This window comes from Strongylocentrotus purpuratus, unplaced genomic scaffold, assembly GCF_000002235.5.
Source record: "Strongylocentrotus purpuratus isolate Spur 01 unplaced genomic scaffold, Spur_5.0 spur5_scaffold_20, whole genome shotgun sequence".
Lineage (NCBI taxonomy): Eukaryota > Metazoa > Echinodermata > Echinoidea > Camarodonta > Strongylocentrotidae > Strongylocentrotus > Strongylocentrotus purpuratus.
In genome coordinates this window covers 27,651,986-27,673,577 of record NW_022145606.1, presented here as the reverse complement: position 1 = coordinate 27,673,577, position 21,592 = coordinate 27,651,986, and the positions used below count along the sequence as shown (strand labels likewise).

Here is a 21,592-nt window from a genome sequence, read left to right as displayed (position 1 = left end):
GTCAAACCTGTCTACAGCGACCGCCCAAGGGAAACACAAAAAGTGGTCTTTGTAGACAGGTGGTCTTAGGTTCCTGTAGTACATGTTTCAATGAATGAGAAATCATTTTCAATGGAGACAAAAATGTGCTTGTTGTTGACAGGTGGTCTTAGTAGACAGGTGGTCTTTGTAGACAGGTGGTCACTAAAGCAGGTTTGACTGTATTACGAATCAGACACAATTCCGGAAAACCGAGTACAATTAAATAATCGGAAAAAGAATAACGCTGAAGGGAGTGTCCCTGATAGTTTAATGTTTGGCAGTGTGTTACTTACAAAGACATGGGAAAGTATGCAGTAGTCAACTTGCTTTTTTTTTTCTCTCATCGCTGTGAAAAAATGGTTTTGCCACTTGGAAGGCATTTCTACACTACTAATTTTAAAGGGATTTTAAGGATAACTGACCCATAGCATTATATTTCAAAACAGTTTATATCAACCTCGGTTTCAAAACTTGTGTCTTGACTGATTGATGCAATACATTAATGTGAATATTGCTAAGTAGGCATATTACTTATTTACATAATCCCATTCATATGTTATCACTCTAAATTCAAATAATTAATATTGAACATATTTATCTTAATGATGACAAACCACGAAAATGGTTAAATAATAATAAGCGTATCGTTTATCACTGTATGTGTTTAGCATGGTAATTTTAATTGATTATGGAATCCTTACGAAATTTTAATGGATACCCCCACCCCCCCCCCCCCCCCATATATGAACAAATGTTTTTTGTTTTGTTTCTATTGGTGACACAAATAATGTTCATATGAAATATAGAAACATTTGCAATTTTTGACATTTTGTTTCAGAATGATTAATGACATCACTACAAGTTATTATGTAGCGCCATCTCTCGGCACATTCGTGTCGAAAAGTATGATCAACAGAAATGTATTTTTGCAATAAATTGTTTAGTATCATTTTAATTGAATCATGTTTTGTAATTTCCTCTTTCTATTTTTGTTGTCGATGCTGATTTCGTTTATAGATGATTAAAAGGATTATTAACAGTTCCTTAAGTTATTATTCTGCCCCTTTTCTGCATCTTCTTTAATTTCTGCTTCTTGTTATCTTTCTTTCATTCTTTCTCACGTTTCTGCCTCTGTCTACCTCTCAACCCTTACCGCTCTTTCTCTCGTCCTCTCTCTCTCTCCCTCTCTCTCTCTCTCTCTCTCTCTCTCTCTCTCCCTCTTCCTCTGTTTTTATCATATCCCCTGTCCCTGTCTCTTCAACCCTATACCCTTCTTTTTTGTCTTCTCATCTTAATATCTTTTTTTACTCCGGAAGCTACGAGTTGAAAAGAGTGCATGACGAGTTTTCCACGATTATCGCGAGTTAACTACGAGTTGTTCCGAGTTTGACCGAGGTGCATCTTCATGAATTCTCAAGAGCTTGAATTCTTGTTAAATGTCTGGAGAAAAAAAATGAGAGCTACTGCAACCTCACGCGAATTGCGTCGAGTTGCGACGAGTTGTGCCGAGTTGCGGCAAGTAACGGAGAGTCACCCCGGGTTAAAGCCCCACTGTCCTACTTGTAAGCTACTTGCTCCCTCTATATAGAAAACTTCCCCAATCGGTGCCTGTTGGTTTCCCGTGATCCTTTTTTCTTATGTTAGTTGAGAGCTGAGTTAATGAGATAGCCACCTGTCAGTGACCTTGCTGTGTGGTCTAATCCCTTCTGGACCAGTAGTATTGACGGTCTGTAAATGGAGATTTATCGCGAGTACCCCTAAAAGTCAACTCGCCACTACTCGTACTTCCAACTCGCCTACGTGTGAACGTATATAGCATAAGTGGGGCAGGTCTCATTGCTGTTGTGGTGGATGTCAAAATTAATTAAATAGGCCAGGGGGTGTTTCACAAAGACTAAGATCGACTTTAAAGATAAACTTTAGTACTGGTAATGCGATTGCATTGTGAAAGAAAAGGTGTGGAAAGGATCAGAAACAGTTGATCATGTAGCATGTAAGTATTGGTATGCACTGCAAGGTTCTGGAGTCATCAAAATCATAATAAATTTGACCGAGTCTTGGTAAAGTAACAAGCACTCACATAGAAAGCTATATATGGGACAACACACATGGTGTCGGGGCTAGTATACTACCTTGATTTCCTTGTCTTTCTATGCTCATTACTCAGCCAGTATACATTTTCTTCCAAAATTGTTTGGCACATGTCATTTATTTGTATTCTTGAACATTCAGTGTAAGTTTCGTTTGATTCTGTGAGATTTTTTTTTTTTTTACCAGTACTGGAGTTTATCTTTAAGTAGGACTTAACTATGACAGGCCATTCCTGCCACTGGTCGCTCTCACTATTGGTCTCTTATTTATGAGCTTTTATGAGCTTTAGATAATATTTTTTCCTTCAATCATGAACTTTCAAAAAATGTAAATTGTGTAGATTTATGACCACGATTTATACGTCCCTTCAGAGACCAATGCCAGTAAATGGTATGACCAAACGCAAACAGTGGCATGAACAGCCGGCCATAGTTAAGTTCAACTTAAAGTCGATCTTAATCTTTGTGAAACACACCCTGATTCTGAACTACGCTCAAACAGGCAATTCGTTATACGACGTTCAGCCCGAGTTCACAATTGTAATAACTTATTGTATAGCTATACAATGGATTTCTGAAGTATGAACGCCGCGTTTATCCATTGTAAAGCAATCGACTGCAAATGTCCTATAGAGGTTCTCCTGCCATACGTAACAATGGTTAAGACAAACAACAACCGTTTTTCACTCTGTTATTTACAAGGTCTTTTCAATGTCAAGTCCAAGGCGTACATATGGGGCGGTGGACGGAAGGGGTGAATTAGGGACATGTCCCCCTTCCACTCGAATGGTATAAACTAAAAAAATGTTCCGGGGGATGGAAAGGACTGTAGAAAAAAAACATGAAAGGACTCGCATCTCCTCTCAAAGGGGACTCTATTTAATGTGCTATACCACTCTCCCTCCAAAAGTATATTTAATCTGTAACCCTCCCCTTTCTCTCTCTCTCTCTCTCTCTCTCCCTCTCTCTTATCCACCCTCCCTCTGTCCTGTCTATTTTGTTCATCTCTCTCTTTCCCTCTGCTTTTCTCACTTACTGCTCTCTCTCCCCCTCTCCCCCCCTCTCTCTCTCCCCCTCTCTCTTTCTCTCTCTCTCTCTCTCTCTCTCTCTCTCTTTCTCTCTCTCTCTCTCTCTCTCTCTTTTTCTCTCTCTCTCTCTCTCTCTATTCCACTCTGGATGTTTCTCTAATATACTCTCTCCCTATTCAACACGTTCTCCTCTCTTCACTCACTCTCCTCCCTCTACCATACCTACATACTTTGTCAAGCTCCACCCCACCCCCACTAGATGAAGCTTCCCCCTACCCCGCCCCTCCCCCCCCCCTCTCTCTCTCTCTCTCTCTCTCTCTCTTTCTCTCTCTCTCTCTCTCTCTCTTTCTCTCTTTCTTTCTATCCCTCCCTCTCATTCTTACCCATCCTTAATGAAATGAAACACTTCAATTATATAACAAATGCATATACGGTACGGTACGGGACAAAAGAAGAAATGCTCCAATGGCCAAAATCTTTCCCTCACATAGCCTACTATTCTTTCGCTTTTTACTTTACCATACATAAAACAAAATCATTGCATGGTATAGGTGTGTACGTGTTTTTCCGCCTCACTATTATCAATGACTGATATAGCATACATGTGGTACATGTAATAGTAACACACTGAAGGGAACCAGTCCTCAACACTAGCAGAACGGGTAAGCTTGTTCACTACAACTGTTTATTATTACTGAATAAAGATTGTACCGGTATTATGGTGCTGTATGGTATGTAATCCCGTAGTATTTTTTTTGCTGTTTTGGCTTCAAAAGGGTCCAAATTGGCCAAAATGACAGGGTTCAAATTTCCAGACCCCTCCTTCATTTCCATGGGGGTCCATATTGGGCGCCAAAATGGCATATATAACGCGCAATAGGAAAATTTGGTGTCTTCGGGAAAATTTGAACCCCCATCAATTTATGATAGCTTGGACCCCAATGAATCCAAAAATGCAAAAAAAATGCAAAAAAAAAAAAAAAAAAAAAATCAACTTTGGCACAAAAAATCCTACGGGAGCTGTTTCAGTGACATACCATACCACACTATTACTTGGGAGTAGGCCTACTGTCGCAAATTGGTGAATACTCTTGACCCTCAGTCACACGACAGGTTCTTGGTTCGATTCTCGCTCGGTGTTTAAACCCTTGGACAAGCGGTTTCGCTCCATCATTTGACCCGCTCCACCAGGTTGTAAATGGATACGTGTTAGTATTTTATATTTGTTGCTCCCTTCCCACAAAAAATGAACCCTATCGACCGAAAAAAGGTGCAAAATAAAAGTTCGCATATTGCATGCATATTCATGATTACTTTACACGTGTTCACATACAAATACATTTATCATGATTTGTTAAGCAAATTATGACAGTGCACATCAATTTTGTGATTTGTATTTTCCTTCGGCAATCATTAACCAATAGATTATTTTGTCTGATGATGTAACAATTACATTCACGTTTTAACAATAGATATATTGATTACGATTACTAACCAAGAAACAACAGGCATGTATGTATCTGTGAAAGAGTATTCCTCGAGTATGGGTGTAGGGTTGCACCTTTAAAGGGTGCAGGAATGAACCCCTAAATGTGCTGTTATTGCATCGGTTTGCACCCCTAATCAGGGTATGTGAGTTAAAACACCTCCCTGCCCTAATGGAGCAGGATTGAACCATTAAGGGTACTAACATATATGTCTCCTAAAATATGCAATCTGGCACCCTCTTTCAAAAAAGGGTGCAGGATTGAACCCATAAAGGTGCTGCTAGTGTTGCATCGATTTGCGTCCCTTAAATGTATTATGTCCCATTTGCAGGCTAAAAAAATGAAAAAGTTAAATTCCAACTGCATTTGAAAGATAATACTAATTTAGAACTTCCCTAAAAAAGGTGGGGCTTGAAAATGTCTTCAAGTGGGAAAATAACGACTATTAGTTGTCAAATCGACTTTAGGGCTATAGAGCCCAAAAGTAATAGTCTTGATTTTCAGACAATTGTACTGAATGGTCATACGTTTTATGCTGCGCAAAGATTCAATCAGTTTAATCTTGGCCATCACAAGAAGTGGGTTATTGATGTAGACAAATGCTCATGTACCCTTTACAACTCTGTTCATGTATGATATTACCAAAGAAGAAAAAAGCCAGTCAGTCACTCAATAGTGTCTGACAGTGAAGTCTAGCAAGTAAACGGGTTTCCTTGCATAATTTGAATATGAAGACACTGCTAACGTTTAAATTTCACAGATAGGACATACATGACATATTCATAATTCCTGCAAAGTTCTACAGCATTTGAGGTTGGCTGCATAAGGGACATAGTACCTTTAAGGTGCAGGATTGAACCATAAATAGTACTAACATGTCCCTAGAAGGTTCAAGCTGACACCCTTTTAAAGGGTGCAGGATTTAACCACTAAAGGTGCTGCCAGTGTTGCATCGGTTTGCACCCCTAAAGGTGCATACTTGCACCATTCTTGCTTAGTGTTCACGTGTGTCTGATTATGAAATATATATCATTCACCTGGTAGTATCTTTTGAAATATAATTGTCAGAACACTGACTGCATACATACTGTGATAACTCTCCTCAGTGTAGGTTTCGCATGAATGAAAAAGATTTGTCAACTGCTACCTTTTTCATATCATATAGATTTCACAAATTATTGTGTTCACGTTCTCAGCTGTGACAGTCTCTCATTATTATTATTTTTTTAATAAGTTTTTTTCATTCAATTAAAATGTCTCTCACTAGGAATGGGTGCATAATGGCTGTTCAAGGCCGTCGGGTGCAGCGTACTATGCAATAAAATGGCTGCACCCACGCATGCTAAAATAAATATTAAAATTTAATCAGGGATATGTGAGTTTAATTCACATATTATTATCCCTGATTTAATCATGACAAAAGTATCTTTAGTTATATATATCTTGTACATTTTAGTATGGAATATTGTACATCAATGAGGAGGAACGGATTTTATCTTTCGGCTACACTTTCGGCTACACCACCTGCACAATTGCAAATTTTAATTGGGTTATTTTTCCAATATCCAAATTACTCAGTACTCATGCCCTTGATTTATATGATTTTAACACGCACATATGCACATTTTGATTAGGTTGGTTAACATAACAATAATATTGTTATTTACATAGCGTCGGTATCCGCCAGCCTCTGACGTTCATGGCGCTTTACACATATTATCCTGGCCGTATAGCCGAGCTGCCAAAGTAACTACCGCTCAAGCATTTCAGATTTACAACTGCGGTGGAGGGTGGCAATTGTAGATTAACGGCTTGCCAAAGGACAGTAATGCCGCGGCGGGACTTGAAGCCCGTACCTTGTGATCTGCAGTCGAGTGACTTATCCACTAGTCCACAACACCTCTGCGAATTATTCATGCCCTTGATGTATATGATTATATGGACCTATCGATAGATAGAAAGAAATATCATATTGTCACCATCCTAATTCAACTCTGGTGAGTGTACTAGTGCGTGTGTGTGTGTGTGTGTGTGTGTGTGTGTATGTTCTCCAAAATAATAATCACTTCAAAGTGAAGCATTTACTTCAAACGTCAGCCCGGTGTTAGCCCCTTAGTATTAAAAAAGACCATAAACTGTCATAAACAGAAATTGCATTGTTCCGATTCAATGCATGTATTCATTTGAGATGCCAATCTACTGCAAACGGCTTTACCAGACCATTTCCAATTCTCAGCCACTTAAACTGAATATAGCCCCTCTTTTTTCAAATTGCCTGATTTTTCTTTTCCATAGGAGAGGTACTGTGGAAAGGTGCAGTGGAAACAATAAGAGACTGCGAAGCATAGTGTAAGGGGTTTGAATCTACTCTCTAAAAAAAAATGAGTGATCACGGACGTCACTCTTCTGGAGAGTGAAAATGTAGTGAAAATAGAGTGAACATTCACTCTTTTCTTCTTAGAGAGCACTCTAAAATCAATCGATGTTCACTCCTAAACAAGTGATCACGGACGTCACTCCCAAGAAAGTGAAAATAGAGTGAAAATTCACTCTTTTTGTCAAGAGAGTATGCCACATCATCAGTAATCATATACAGGTATTTAGATTTAATCCATTTTACGTGTATTTAGTCTCATTATTGGATTATGTTATTGCAGGTTTATTGTTTTGCTATAAAAGGTACTATGTCCCATTTGCAGGGCAAAAAAAATTAAAAGGTTTCATTCAGCGCTCAAAATACACGGGGGCGGTGGGCGATTCGCCCCCGTGAGCTACAAAATCGCCCCCGTCAGGTTGCTCACGGGGGCGATTGCAAAATTAAAAATCGCCCCGGTGGAATTATAAAATAAAGATAATCTTTCTGTTATAACTTTAACACAATATTGAGTTTCAATTTTCAAACCTTAAACCAATGAAATGGAACTAAGATTAGCGTGCAAGATTTCTCGTTTTATGAGTAGGCCTATTATTACCGATTCAGCTCGCAGTGCAGTGCCGCCGTCAGCAGTGGTTATAGGCCTACTGCGCCGTTAGTAGCGGTGCGTGTGCACGCTGCCGCGCCATGTCTGCTGGAGCTGGAGGCGATCGGGCAAGGGCAGAAACATGATCATGGCCTGGAGAAGTTTTTCGTTGTCAGCAAATAATAAACCTCGACCAGTAAATCAATATTAGGGACTTTTAGATTTGCACCATGAGAACGTGGACTGCAACGTGTGACCTCCTTTTAAGGCACTGCCAGTGGTTAAAAGGACGTCACACTCACATGTGATTGCCAGTGCCTTATTGACGTAACACGTCCACGTCCACGCAAATCTAAAAGTCCCTTTTGAGGAGAAGAGGAAGACCAAAATGTCGTGGAATCAGGGGCGGCGATTTCTGTTAATGACCGGGGGGGACGAAATGCGATTTTTTTTTTTTACGAGGATGTTATGCGAGGGAGCGTAGCGACCGAGCGAGATTTTTTTTGCAATTTGATTAGTCTAAACGCTGCACTCTTGGGCCTTCCAGAGCCTAAAAGTGTGTTGCAGTCATTATTCAGTATATGCTATACAATTTGTTTTGCACTTTTTCAAATTTCCAGGGGGGGACGTGTCCCCCCCCCCCCCCGTCCCCCCCCCCCCCGCCCGGATCGCCGCCCCTGCGTGGAATGATATGATAACATGGGCAGATCTACGGCGGGGGGGGGGGGGGGGTGGGTAGGGGGTTTAACCCCCTCCTCCCACCTCCCCCCCCCCCCGGCCCCCTTGGGCTGCCAAGTGAAAATGTGATATTAAAGCGGGTGGGAGGGGGATTCTGGAGAGGAGGACTACTAATCTATTTTATTTTTTTCAGGGGGCGGGGGGAAGTGAAGCGCCGTTTTAGCATGACTTTCTTTTTAACTCTTACTTTCACCTATCTCAGATAACCCTAAGTTTTTGGTTGCTGCTTTATATGTAGTTGATAATGCATGATTAAAATAAAGAGAGAGAGAGAGAGAGAGAACCACCATCATTTTGCAATGGTTCAGGGTTCGTGTAATGTACATTTGAAACCATTTCTTAGCGTCTCAATCCTAAAAAAATAGCAAAACTATTTTTGAGGAAAAGCATTATACTGAATTAAATAAAGAATAATAGCTTTATATTGGATCATACTAATACTAATACGGGCTAAAGACAATGTGGTATTTGTATAGAGGTATTCCAAAATGACATTCTGATAATCAACATTTGTTCTGGTATCATATGTATATACGCATAATACAACTGATCTTTATGATTTCTCAACGTGACATAGCTTCTTCTCCCTCTGCAAACAAAACAGAAAACAAGGTTATTTAATAAAAGGGCCATGCGACAAATAATCATTGTGATTCAAATTGATGCAAGGATTTTTTTGAATATATGCAATGCTTTTCACCAGAATCTTCTTTGTAAAAACGACTTTTACAAATCTCAGCCATGCAATTCTCCCACTGTGCTGTAAGATCACTTTGAGATTAGGAGAAGTGTATTATGAAATGGGTATTTTAAATTGAATGGAACGTCTCAACTCAGTAAGCATAGCTGAGATTTGTAAAAGTTGTTTTTACAAAAATGATTCCGGTGAATAATAGTGCTTATTCAAACAAATATTCGCATCAATTTGAATCACAATCATTATTTGTCGCTTAATCCCTTTTAATGACCATGTTTTCTTTTTCGTTTGCAAGGGGAGAAGAAGATATGTCACGTTAAAGACATCATAAAGATCAGTGTTGTATGCGTATATATTATATACACAGGCCAGTAACAGCTATGTAGCTTGTAAATTTGTAAGAGGGAAAATACTGATTAAAATGATAATGATGAAATAGCAAATAATTGAGGAGTATCATAGGTACCAATTCAATGGATATTTGTATTTAGAGCCCCCGTCAGTAATAAAAGAGCCCCCGTGAGAAGGCTCACGGGGGCTCTTTTTCGGGGGAAGAGCCTCCGTGGACAAAAAATTAATTTGAGCCCTGGTTTCATTCCAACGCCATTTGAAAGATAATACTAATTTAGAACTACCCTTAAAAAGGGGGGCTTGAAAATATCTTGAAGTGGGAAAATAACGACTATTAGTTGTCGAATCGACTTAAGAGCTATAGAGCTAGTAAGTAATTGTCTGATGTTCAGACCATTGTACCGAATGGTCGTACGTTTTGTCCTGCGCAAAGATTCAATCAGTTAAATTTTTGGCTATTACAAGAAGTGAGTTATTGATGTAGACAAATGTTCATGTACCCTTTACAGCTAATGTTATGTATGTTATTACCAAAGAAGAAAAAATATAGTCAGCCACTCAATAGTGTCTGACAGTGAAGTCTAGCAAGTAAACGGGTTTCCTTCCATAATTTGAATAATAGGATACTGCTAAGTTTAAATCTCACAGATAGAACATACATGACATATTCATAATTTCTACAAAGTTCTACAGACTTTGATGTTGGCTGTAAAAAGGACATAGTGTCTTTAAAGAACAGTTCTACACATGATACTTCACAGTAAACACATATTCTGACCAGCCTCGTTATTTGATTTCATTTCAGAATCTAAACCATTTACCCCCGAAACGGGGTAACACTCATTTTAACATTGTTATTATTCTTATCATTATGTGCAGTCTTCTTCTCGTTATTATTATAATAAATATGTTATGTAATACGTCATGTCCCCATTATCTATTGCTATAATACATTCAAGTTGTCCACCCAAACTCTTCATTCGTTGCTGAAATGTTATCAACTCTTAGAGAAAAGAAGAAATAGTACAATACTTGTTTTGAATTAAAATAAAATATAAAGAAGAAATAAGTTGAGAATACAATCATGAAAATACACCATATGTCATAGATTAATGTCAATAACAATACCCTCATCTGCATCTGGCTTGAGTTTTGCTTTGTCATTTTGTACTGGATGATTAACATTAAAGGTATTACAAAGTTTTGGTAAATTTTGAAAATTGGCTGGATAGTGATTCATTACAATTTTGATATATTTGGATGCCCCTGTGGATGTATTATAAGTACTAAAAACATTAGCTCCTAAAACACTTCTGCATTCGAGAAAAATTGAATATGAGAATTTACCGGTGCTCTGGGTAAATTTTAATACATTTTAAATAGCGCCTACGGCCATACGATGGTAGCTGCGACCATGAAAATCTCATAGCATGCAGTTGTGATATATAAATTCCAAACGGTTATAGCAAATTGGTCGATTTCAGTCAAGAAACATTGTTTTATAGCAAAACAATATCTTGACCTTGAGAAGGAGCTATACAACATAAAGAGTTCATTATTTATAATTTCATCACTTTAGACTCGATTTCAACCGCGACAGCGATCACTGAATATTGTAGGATCGCATATGCTTCCAATATGTTCATTTGAACCAAATTCATGACCCCATACCAAAACTTTGTATCACCTTTAACAAAATGAACTTGTTTACAATTTGAACAAGAAGAAAAAAGAGTGCATAATTTCAAATGAATACTTTCTGTTTCCCATGACCCTCGGGAATAATGATCTGTCTGGTTACCGTAAGGTGATGGAGTGAGCGCTGAGCCGTTATAATGAGTACCGGAGTGTTGGCTCAGTCAGTAGAGCGTCCGCCTCACAACCAGGAGGTCGTGGGTTCGAACCCCGGCCGCGTCATACCAAAAGACGTTAAAAGATGGGAGTTGTTGCTACCTTGTTTGGCGTTCAACAATAAGGGATAGAGCAACGTCGATCTAGCGCTGCTCAGTGGCTGCCGGGCTCACGATCAATTGGGCAAAAAGAATTTCCGTTTCGTTTAATAAAATTTGGAGTGGACTATTAGGCTATTATTATTATTATTATTACTATTATTATTATTATGAAAACGAATGAAAGAATACTGGAATTTGTAAGGGAATATCATGATTTTCAACAACATGAAGCATATGTAAGAATCTAATAACTTCGAATGTTTGATTATGATTACAATTTGAGTTATTACAAGTAACAAAGTAAGACCATTGCCGTGGAAACGGAACGTTAAAGAAGTATTCATTTGTTTAACCACGTCCCCTCCAAAGAGTGAAAATAAATGAACCAAATCAATACAAGGAAACATTAAAATACATATTTCAAATAAAATAAAATTGGAAAAGAAATCAGTAGAGAAAACAATCATACCAATGAGACAATATGTCATGAATCAATGTCTTTAAGTTTGCCTTTATTTTCATCGGGCTCACGTTTTGCTTGTGTATTTGGTACTGGATGATTAACGTTAACAAAATTTGCTTGTTTACACGACCGCATTATCTCTTCTTTATAGATCCCATGTTTTCTGAACATTTTCAAGACAATATCAAGTTTTATAAATGTAATGCTTCCTGGGAGAAATTTCAATTATTAAATATATTTGTGGCATTCCACCCAGTAAATAAGATCGATTGATCGATCTGTATCAATAAGGTCGATTGATCAGGTTCAAAAGTAGATGGCAGGTTCAAATCCCGCTGGTTCCAAGATTTTTTCTGACTTGTGTTTTTTCAATACAGGTCGATCAATCGACCTTATTGATACAGATCGATCAATCGATCTTATTTACTGGGTGGAACGCCACAAATATATTTAATAATATCAAGTTTGTTTCAAGTTTCAAGTTTCAAGTTTCAAGTTTCAAGTTTATTTATTTCACTTTATCGAAGATAACATAATTGAACATAATGAACAATGATAATTATTATAACTAAACATACAATATCGAAAACATAATGTACATGATTATAGTTATAACAGAAAATACAATCATATTAATCAATCAATAAAGTGGGGGATGTACTAAAAAGCAAAGCTTGTATTATGTAGGTCCCGGTTCATAGGTTTATGTATAAATAAGGGTTCTGAATTTACAAAAGCATATGGTTACACGAGGGTTATCTTTAAGTGACACATTTTACTAAACATATCGTTCGTAATTTTATGTAGCTTGATGTCTCATGATACTTTTTAGGGAAAGGCAATCTAAGCACCGATTTCTGAATTTTAGCGACAATCGTTCGCCATTGCTGACCTGTAATACTAAAATCACATGCAGTAACAAATTGAAATTTGAGGATTTAAGATAAGTTTGTTTAACAGCTGATTCCACTCAGTTAATTCGATTGATTCTGAATATTTAGCAGAGAGAAATAAAAGTTGACATTTTCATGACAAACGACCTTGCATTATTATTCGTATTTGTTCATCGTCTCTACCATGCGATTTTAACAATATTTGATGACAAAACACGGCACTCTGATACTATTTTTATGTAGCGTTATATTGCAATCACATGGTCGATAAAATAATGATCATCGTCTTATAATTTAAAGAAAAATGAATTGGAACCCGGGCTATGGTCTCTCTGTCTCTGTTGTAATTGCCTTCATTTTCCCTTTCTCATTTTCTTCTTAGCACGGAGTATATAATGTGCATGTGTATGCCTCGATCATAGCGAGAAAAAAACTGATATGGCTGAAATAATTCTTCTCCTTTCCTCTTTTCATAAATTTGTATTTGTACTTTTAGTTTCTAGAGCTTCAAAATATTCAATACTATTTATCATTATTATAATCACTAAACATAAACTTGAGTTCTGGTAAAAAAAGAAAAATGAATTCTCACAGAATCAAACGAAACTAACACTGAATGTTCAAGATTACAAATAAATGTTATTTGCCAAACAATTTTGGTAGAAAATGTATACTGGCTGAGTAATGAGCATAGAAAGATAAAGAAATCAACGTAATTAGGCCCGGCACCATTTGTGTAGTCACATATATATACCAAGACTGAGCCAAATTTATTATGATTTTGATGACTCCAGAACCTTGCAGTACACACCATTACTTACATGCTACATAGTCAACTCCATTCCACACCTTTTGTTTCACAATGCAATTGAATGACCAGAACTCAACTTCATCATTAAAAGCATTTGTATCATTTTTTTTTTCATTTTGCATATCTGACAGATTTGATGCACACTGAAGAAGGGTCACCTTCCAGACTGATGTGCCGTGCGCAAAGAGTTGATGAAAACTCCCTCCATATGAAATCTTGAACCAACTCTTTACCAATTTGGACTGTAATTGATTTGCGATGGCTTTCTGTAGAAACGTCTGTTCAAGGATCACCCGAAGGAAACCTCTTTACAGCGACGAAAAGCTCTTTGAGACGCCCTTGAAACGGTCTCTGGGCACTTTCCAGCTCTGCATCATGGGTATGGGAGCCATGTTTGGGTCTGGTCTGTACGTACTTACAGGGGTCCAGGCTAAGGAGGTCACCGGACCGGCTATTATACTATCCTACGTCATTGCTGCAGTTGCTGCAACACTGTCGGCCATGTGCTACGTGGAGTTCGCTTGCCGGATCCCCCGCACAGGTTCAGCCTACACCTTTGCCTACATCTCCCTAGGAGAACTGTGGGCTTTCGTCATCGGGTGGGACTTGATTCTGGAATACGTCATCACCGCTGCAGCCTTGGCATCGTCAATAACGGGCTACATGGACAACCTGACAGGGTACGCCTTCAGGAACTTTACTGTAGAAGTCTTAATGGACGGTCAGTTGTGGGATGTTCCTTTTATAGCACCATATCCGAATGTATTCGCTCCTGTCGCGGTAATTGTGGTCACTCTGTTTGTGATTATGGGAGCTGATGTATCATCGTGGGTCACCGCCATCTGCATGACCGTAAACTTTGGCGTCATCGCCGTAATCGTCGTCATGGGTTTCATGAATGCTGATATCAGCAACTGGGAAGACTACGGCGGGTTTGTTCCGTACGGAACTTCGGGCGTGATCGCCGGGGCGGCCACGCTCTTCTTCTCGTTCGTCGGTTTCGACGCCATAGCGATGGCCAACGAGGAGACGGTGAACCCTAGGCAGAGTATCCCGAGGGCTACCGTTATAGCTATCCTGTTCACCGCCATCTGCTACATCCTTGCATCCGCTGTCCTCACCCTGGTCGTGCCCTACACGGAGCTGGATGAACTGTCGGCGTTCGCCAGTGTCTTCCAGGCACGTGGGATCGAGTGGGCGAGGTGGGTGGTGGGTGTGGGTGCTCTTTGTGCCATGTTTTCAGCCCTTGCGATGAATCTCTACTGCACCCCAAGATCAATATACGCCATGGCATCCGACGGTCTGCTCTTTAGTTGCCTCAGCACTGTCAATAGCTATTTCCGTGTCCCAATTTATGCCACTCTATTCGCTATGTTTTTTGTGACCATACCCGCTACGTTCGTTCCTCTACCCGAACTTGTTGAATTCATCTCCATCGGTGTGCTCTTTGGATACGCCTTTGTAGCAGGTGCCATGATCCTGCTCCGGTACGGACCAGATATCCTGAGAGAAGATTCTGAGGACGGACTGGAAATGCCCTCCTTGGGACAACAAGCTCCGGACGCTACTAACCAACGGGCTGTTGATGATAATTCCGCGCTCTTGGACACCACATCCGCACACACTCCTGGGGCCCTGAAACATCGGTTTCGTTCAACGCCTCTCCTACGCGAACTCGGGCGCTTTGACCCAGGGTCGACTGTCATGGTCAGCCTCCTATGTTCGGTGTTCTTCACATTCTGCACCTTAGCCCTCGCAGAACACGCTACCAAGGAACTCGCAGCTGGTGAATGGTGGGTGATTCTGCTTCTCATCTTGTTTAGTTTCTGCGCCGTCGGGACGTTTCTGATCATCCCTCTTCATTATCAGAACAGAGATACAGGAGAATACTACCGGGTGAGTACTAATCCAACATGCCAATATCTTCCCTTTCTTTTATCTACGGATGCTATAACATACCAATCAAAATGTCACAGTTCAAGACAAAAGAGTTTTAATGAGAATAGAGAGAAGGGTATCACAAAAACTGTTGTTGCTCTAAGACAGAATTATATCTCTGACTGTTTGCCTTTGCATTGCATATAAGACTAAGATCGGCCATTCACGCCACTGTTTTCTCTCACACTTTACTGCCATTGGACTCTCAAGAGACGTACAAGGTATAAAATGATCGTCACAAATCTACCCAATTTACGTTTTGTGTTAATTCATTAATAAAGGACAAAATATTATCTAAAGATCAAAGATCATAATGGTGAGAGCAACCAGTGACATGAATGGCCTGCCACAGTTAAGTACAACTTTAAGTCGATCTTAGTCTTTGTGAAACAACCCCCTTGTACTATACCCACAATGTATGACATGCAAAGGCAAACACCGATTTATATCCTCCAAGAGTCTAATACTGATTATTTATGTTTGTTGGCAACAAGTTTGTGGATTTTCATCGTGTAACCCCCTGCAACGTCATTTAAAGATAAAGTTGATTATGGTCATGCGATTGCATTGTGAAAGAAACGGTGTGAATCGATAACAAAAAGTTGATCATGTAGCATATAAGTATCGGTGTGTGCAAGGTTCTGGAATCATCACTATGATAAGAAATGTGGCCCGGTCTTGGTAAAGTAACAAGCACTGTACACAAACAGATGAATATGGGACAACACAAAAATGTGGCATAAAATAACGCCTCATTTTACTTGCCATATTTAGAATATGAAGGCATTTGAAGAGCCATGCTTTTCAGGGAAAACAATTTCTCTGATGTTCATCCACACTTGCATAATTACTCTGAAAATACTCACAAATTATTGTCCACCTCTCCCCGGAACTCAACTTTCTCTTTAAGATTCGTTGGCATCAAACGGAATATAATACGATAAAACAGGCCTCTGTTTAATAATGTCCGAATAACGCTGCCTTTAATTTTATCTTTCAGGTTCCTTGGGTTCCTCTCATTCCTTGGCTTAGCATTGTGTGTAATATAGTACTCATACTAAAACTCCGGGAAGTCACGTTGTTACGTTACCTGATCTGGCTGGTAGCCGGTAAGTCATTATTAGCTTACGTCATTGAATTAAACCGCGCCATTCCTGATAACGTAACTACACCTTTTTATATTTGGGACTTTTAGATTTACACGACGAGAATGTGGACCGCCACGTGTGACATCCTTTCAAGGTAATGTGGCGTCCTTTTACGGCCCAGTGCCTTAACACAACGTCACAGGCGGCAGTCCACGTTCTCGTCGTGTAAATATAAAAGTCCCTATTAGTGAGTTTTCGCACGGCGACGCAAGTGCTGACTACGGGGTATTGAGCTCGCCACCCCGTACTAGCTCGACTCCCAAGCTACGGCTGAATACCGTCGTAGACTTGGATGCTACGCGGAAATTTTCGCTCTGAGTGCGACCCCCACTAAGATTAGCGTTGTAGAAGGCCGCGTCACCGGTTTGCGAAAACTCGCTATTGCCAGCACAGGCAGTCTCAACTGAATGCATGCCTGATTGATTTGTTGCGTAGCCTGTACCCTACTTGGGCATTAGTCGATTTAGCGTCTCAGTCAACTATCCCATCAGTTTATTACTTTCTTTTCCTTTTCATCATTTCTAATTTTGATTGTTTTTAGGTCTAACCATCTACTCGATATATGGATACCGGCACAGCAAACTTGGGAGGAGCCTGCAACGAAATGATAGTCCGGAAGAACATCGCTCTGACGAGGGAGCAGCTGGAAGTAGCGCCACCTACATGTCTGTGTATACCAATTAAACGTTCACGCACACACACACGCACACATACACAAACACACACACACACACACACACGTACACAAACGCACAGATATTTACACAACAACCAGGACTGCACACTTACGTATTGGTAAATTAAAAAAGAAGAAGCAATAATTAAGATACTCCGTACAAGAATGTAATATATTTACAGATTTTAGCCCTTAGGGCTTTATCAAGTAATGATTTTATTACAGTTTGAAATTGTTATGCGTCAATACACACACACGGATGCACACACGCATATAATATACATAATGAGACATTTATAATGCGTAACTTATCAACCAGATGGTGCTCAAGGCGCTTACGAAACAAATGAAATGTAATCAGCGCTCAAAATACACGGGGGCGGTGGGCGATTCGCCCCCGTGAGCTACAAAATCGCCCCCGTCAGGTTGCTCACGGGGGCGATTGCAAAATTAAAAATCGCCCCGGTGGAATTATAAAATAAAGATAATCTTTCTGTTATAACTTTAACACAATATTGAGTTTCAATTTTCAAACCTTAAACCAATGAAATGGAACTAAGATTAGCGTGCAAGATTTCTCGTTTTATGAGTAGGCCTATTATTACCGATTCAGCTCGCAGTGCAGTGCCGCCGTCAGCAGTGGTTATAGGCCTACTGCGCCGTTAGTAGCGGTGCGTGTGCACGCTGCCGCGCCATGTCTGCTGGAGCTGGAGGCGATCGGGCAAGGGCAGAAACATGATCATGGCCTGGAGAAGTTTTTCGTTGTCAGCAAATAATAAACCTCGACCAGTAAATCAATATTAGGGACTTTTAGATTTGCACCATGAGAACGTGGACTGCAACGTGTGACCTCCTTTTAAGGCACTGCCAGTGGTTAAAAGGACGTCACATGTGATTGCCAGTGCCTTATTGACGTAACACGTCCACGTCCACGCAAATCTAAAAGTCCCTTTTGAGGAGAAGAGGAAGACCAAAATGTCGTGGAATCAGGGGCGGCGATTTCTGTTAATGACCGGGGGGGACGAAATGCGATTTTTTTTTTTTACGAGGATGTTATGCGAGGGAGCGTAGCGACCGAGCGAGATTTTTTTTGCAATTTGATTAGTCTAAACGCTGCACTCTTGGGCCTTCCAGAGCCTAAAAGTGTGTTGCAGTCATTATTCAGTATATGCTATACAATTTGTTTTGCACTTTTTCAAATTTCCAGGGGGGGACGTGTCCCCCCCCCCCCCCCCCGTCCCCCCCCCCCCCCCCCCCGCCGGATCGCCGCCCCTGCGTGGAATGATATGATAACATGGGCAGATCTACGGCGGGGGGGGGGGGGGTGGGTAGGGGGTTTAACCCCCTCCTCCCACCTCCCCCCCCCCCCCCGCCCCCTTGGGCTGCCAAGTGAAAATGTGATATTAAAGCGGGTGGGAGGGGGATTCTGGAGAGGAGGACTACTAATCTATTTTATTTTTTTCAGGGGGCGGGGGAAGTGAAGCGCCGTTTTAGCATGACTTTCTTTTTAACTCTTACTTTCACCTATCTCAGATAACCCTAAGTTTTTGGTTGCTGCTTTATATGTAGTTGATAATGCATGATTAAAATAAAGAGAGAGAGAGAGAGAGAGAGAACCACCATCATTTTGCAATGGTTCAGGGTTCGTGTAATGTACATTTGAAACCATTTCTTAGCGTCTCAATCCTAAAAAAATAGCAAAACTATTTTTGAGGAAAAGCATTATACTGAATTAAATAAAGAATAATAGCTTTATATTGGATCATACTAATACTAATACGGGCTAAAGACAATGTGGTATTTGTATAGAGGTATTCCAAAATGACATTCTGATAATCAACATTTGTTCTGGTATCATATGTATATACGCATAATACAACTGATCTTTATGATTTCTCAACGTGACATAGCTTCTTCTCCCTCTGCAAACAAAACAGAAAACAAGGTTATTTAATAAAAGGGCCATGCGACAAATAATCATTGTGATTCAAATTGATGCAAGGATTTTTTTGAATATATGCAATGCTTTTCACCAGAATCTTCTTTGTAAAAACGACTTTTACAAATCTCAGCCATGCAATTCTCCCACTGTGCTGTAAGATCACTTTGAGATTAGGAGAAGTGTATTATGAAATGGGTATTTTAAATTGAATGGAACGTCTCAACTCAGTAAGCATGGCTGAGATTTGTAAAAGTTGTTTTTACAAAAATGATTCCGGTGAATAATAGTGCTTATTCAAACAAATATTCGCATCAATTTGAATCACAATCATTATTTGTCGCTTAATCCCTTTTAATGACCATGTTTTCTTTTTCGTTTGCAAGGGGAGAAGAAGATATGTCACGTTAAAGACATCATAAAGATCAGTGTTGTATGCGTATATATTATATACACAGGCCAGTAACAGCTATGTAGCTTGTAAATTTGTAAGAGGGAAAATACTGATTAAAATGATAATGATGAAATAGCAAATAATTGAGGAGTATCATAGGTACCAATTCAATGGATATTTGTATTTAGAGCCCCCGTCAGTAATAAAAGAGCCCCCGTGAGAAGGCTCACGGGGGCTCTTTTTCGGGGGAAGAGCCTCCGTGGACAAAAAATTAATTTGAGCCCTGAATGTAATTCAATAAATATGCAATTTATTGAACATGGTTGTAGCATATCAAAGTCTGTGGGATATCAACTGCAGAACGTTGGGTTTATACGAAAATCTTTGACTCGACAACTATGTGCACAATTAATCCATGCATTAATCTCATATCGCTTAGATTTTTTATAATTTTATTCTTTTTTGACTCACCAAACAGCAGCAAGTCAGACTGCAATCCCTCCAAAATTCCAGTGCAAGTCTCCTTACTTTCACACCAAGAATGCCCTCTAATTCGCCTATATTATGCTCTCTTCACTGGCTACCTGTCCAGGGGAGGGTCCACTTCAAAATTATGTTACTTGTTTATCGGGCCCTCCATAGAATTTCGCCTCAATATATTGAAGATTCGCTACACCTCTATAATCCGACTCGTACCTTAAGATCTGGAAGTGATAATTTGCTGCAAATTCCCCGCATCCATCATTCATGGTGAGACAATGCTTTTTCGCATGCATTATGGAATAAGCTTCCCCAATCACTTCGCTGTATTGCAACATACTCCAACTTTAAAGATCGTCTTAATCTGTAACCCAGTATTTCCTTAAGTTGTATAAGTTCATTTTACTAAATCTATCATTAATATTGTATTTGTATATACATCTGAACTTAATTAGTAATCACCCTTTAGTCTCTTTGGCTGCCCATGTGGGGCCTGGTGGCCTCGGATGCTAGAGCTCCTGTGAATCATGTGCTGACTGGACTAGTCCCTGACATTGTCAGTGAACGGAGCAGCTGGAGGGTATCGGGCCACACCGGGCAGAGCTGAGGATTGAAATGGGTGATACAAATGTTGCAATTTTTTTTCAAATTTATGATGGTATAACTCTATTATCAAAAAAAAACATTTACTTTATTTGTAGAACTGTTGCTGAGCTAGCACCATGAGCGTCCCTGGACAGTGTGTGCGCTTTATAAATTTACTATTATCATTATTATTATTATTATTATTATTATTATTATTAACACAAATACTTTCAGAGAACAAAATGTATTTCGGAGAAACCTGTTGTCGTTAGAAATGTTTTTAGATGTTCCTTAAAGCGATCTACAGTAAAACTGTTTTTTTACAATGTTTCATGATATATATTCACACTATTTTAGAGAAGCAATGAAGATGAAGATACGAAAATTGTTTTTCTCGTGCAATTAATTTCTTACCACATATCTATGAGACCTCTTTCTACTGATATTTTGTATAAACTATTATTATTATTATCATTATTATTTATATAAATTCATATGTATATGCGTGTATACGTTATTCTTATTTTCTTTGTTCGAATCACTTCACAAAGACTCAATGTTTGAATCTAATATGTTGGTGATCTAATAAAAAGTCTTGGATTAAAAGGATGAAACTTTTCTTCTTTATCATTTTTCGACATCTTATGCCGACACGTTTATATATCTGCAGAGCTTAATTCCAAAACAATTCCAGCACAATTATTTATCTAAATGTTGAGAGCAATTATGAAAAAATGCACCTTCTTTTTCATAGACGCCTGTACAAAATCAGGTAAATATTTTCTGTTTTCTCTGAAGTTACCAAAATGGATTAAGCTCCTTTTGGAATTAAAATCTTTCCATTTATATCTATTATATATGTGTGTGTACGGGGAAGGGGCGGAGTTCACCCCAAACATCAGCTATCAATCTACCCGCTTGTTCTAGTAAAGTCAATTGAC

The 21,592-nt window shown here is 39.4% G+C and overlaps 1 protein-coding gene across 1 annotated transcript; it reads left to right on the top strand.

Moving 5' to 3' along the window:
• The first annotated feature begins 3,651 nt into the window (after positions 1-3,651).
• LOC584972 (cationic amino acid transporter 4) lies at positions 3,652-17,602 on the top strand. Its single transcript, XM_784816.5, has 4 exons — positions 3,652-3,801; positions 13,623-15,387; positions 16,430-16,538; positions 17,119-17,602. The coding sequence occupies exons 2-4, from the start codon at positions 13,750-13,752 to the stop codon at positions 17,259-17,261; spliced, it is 1,890 nt and encodes a 629-aa protein (XP_789909.1). The 5' UTR covers positions 3,652-3,801; positions 13,623-13,749; the 3' UTR covers positions 17,262-17,602.
• Positions 17,603-21,592: the final 3,990 nt, after the last annotated feature.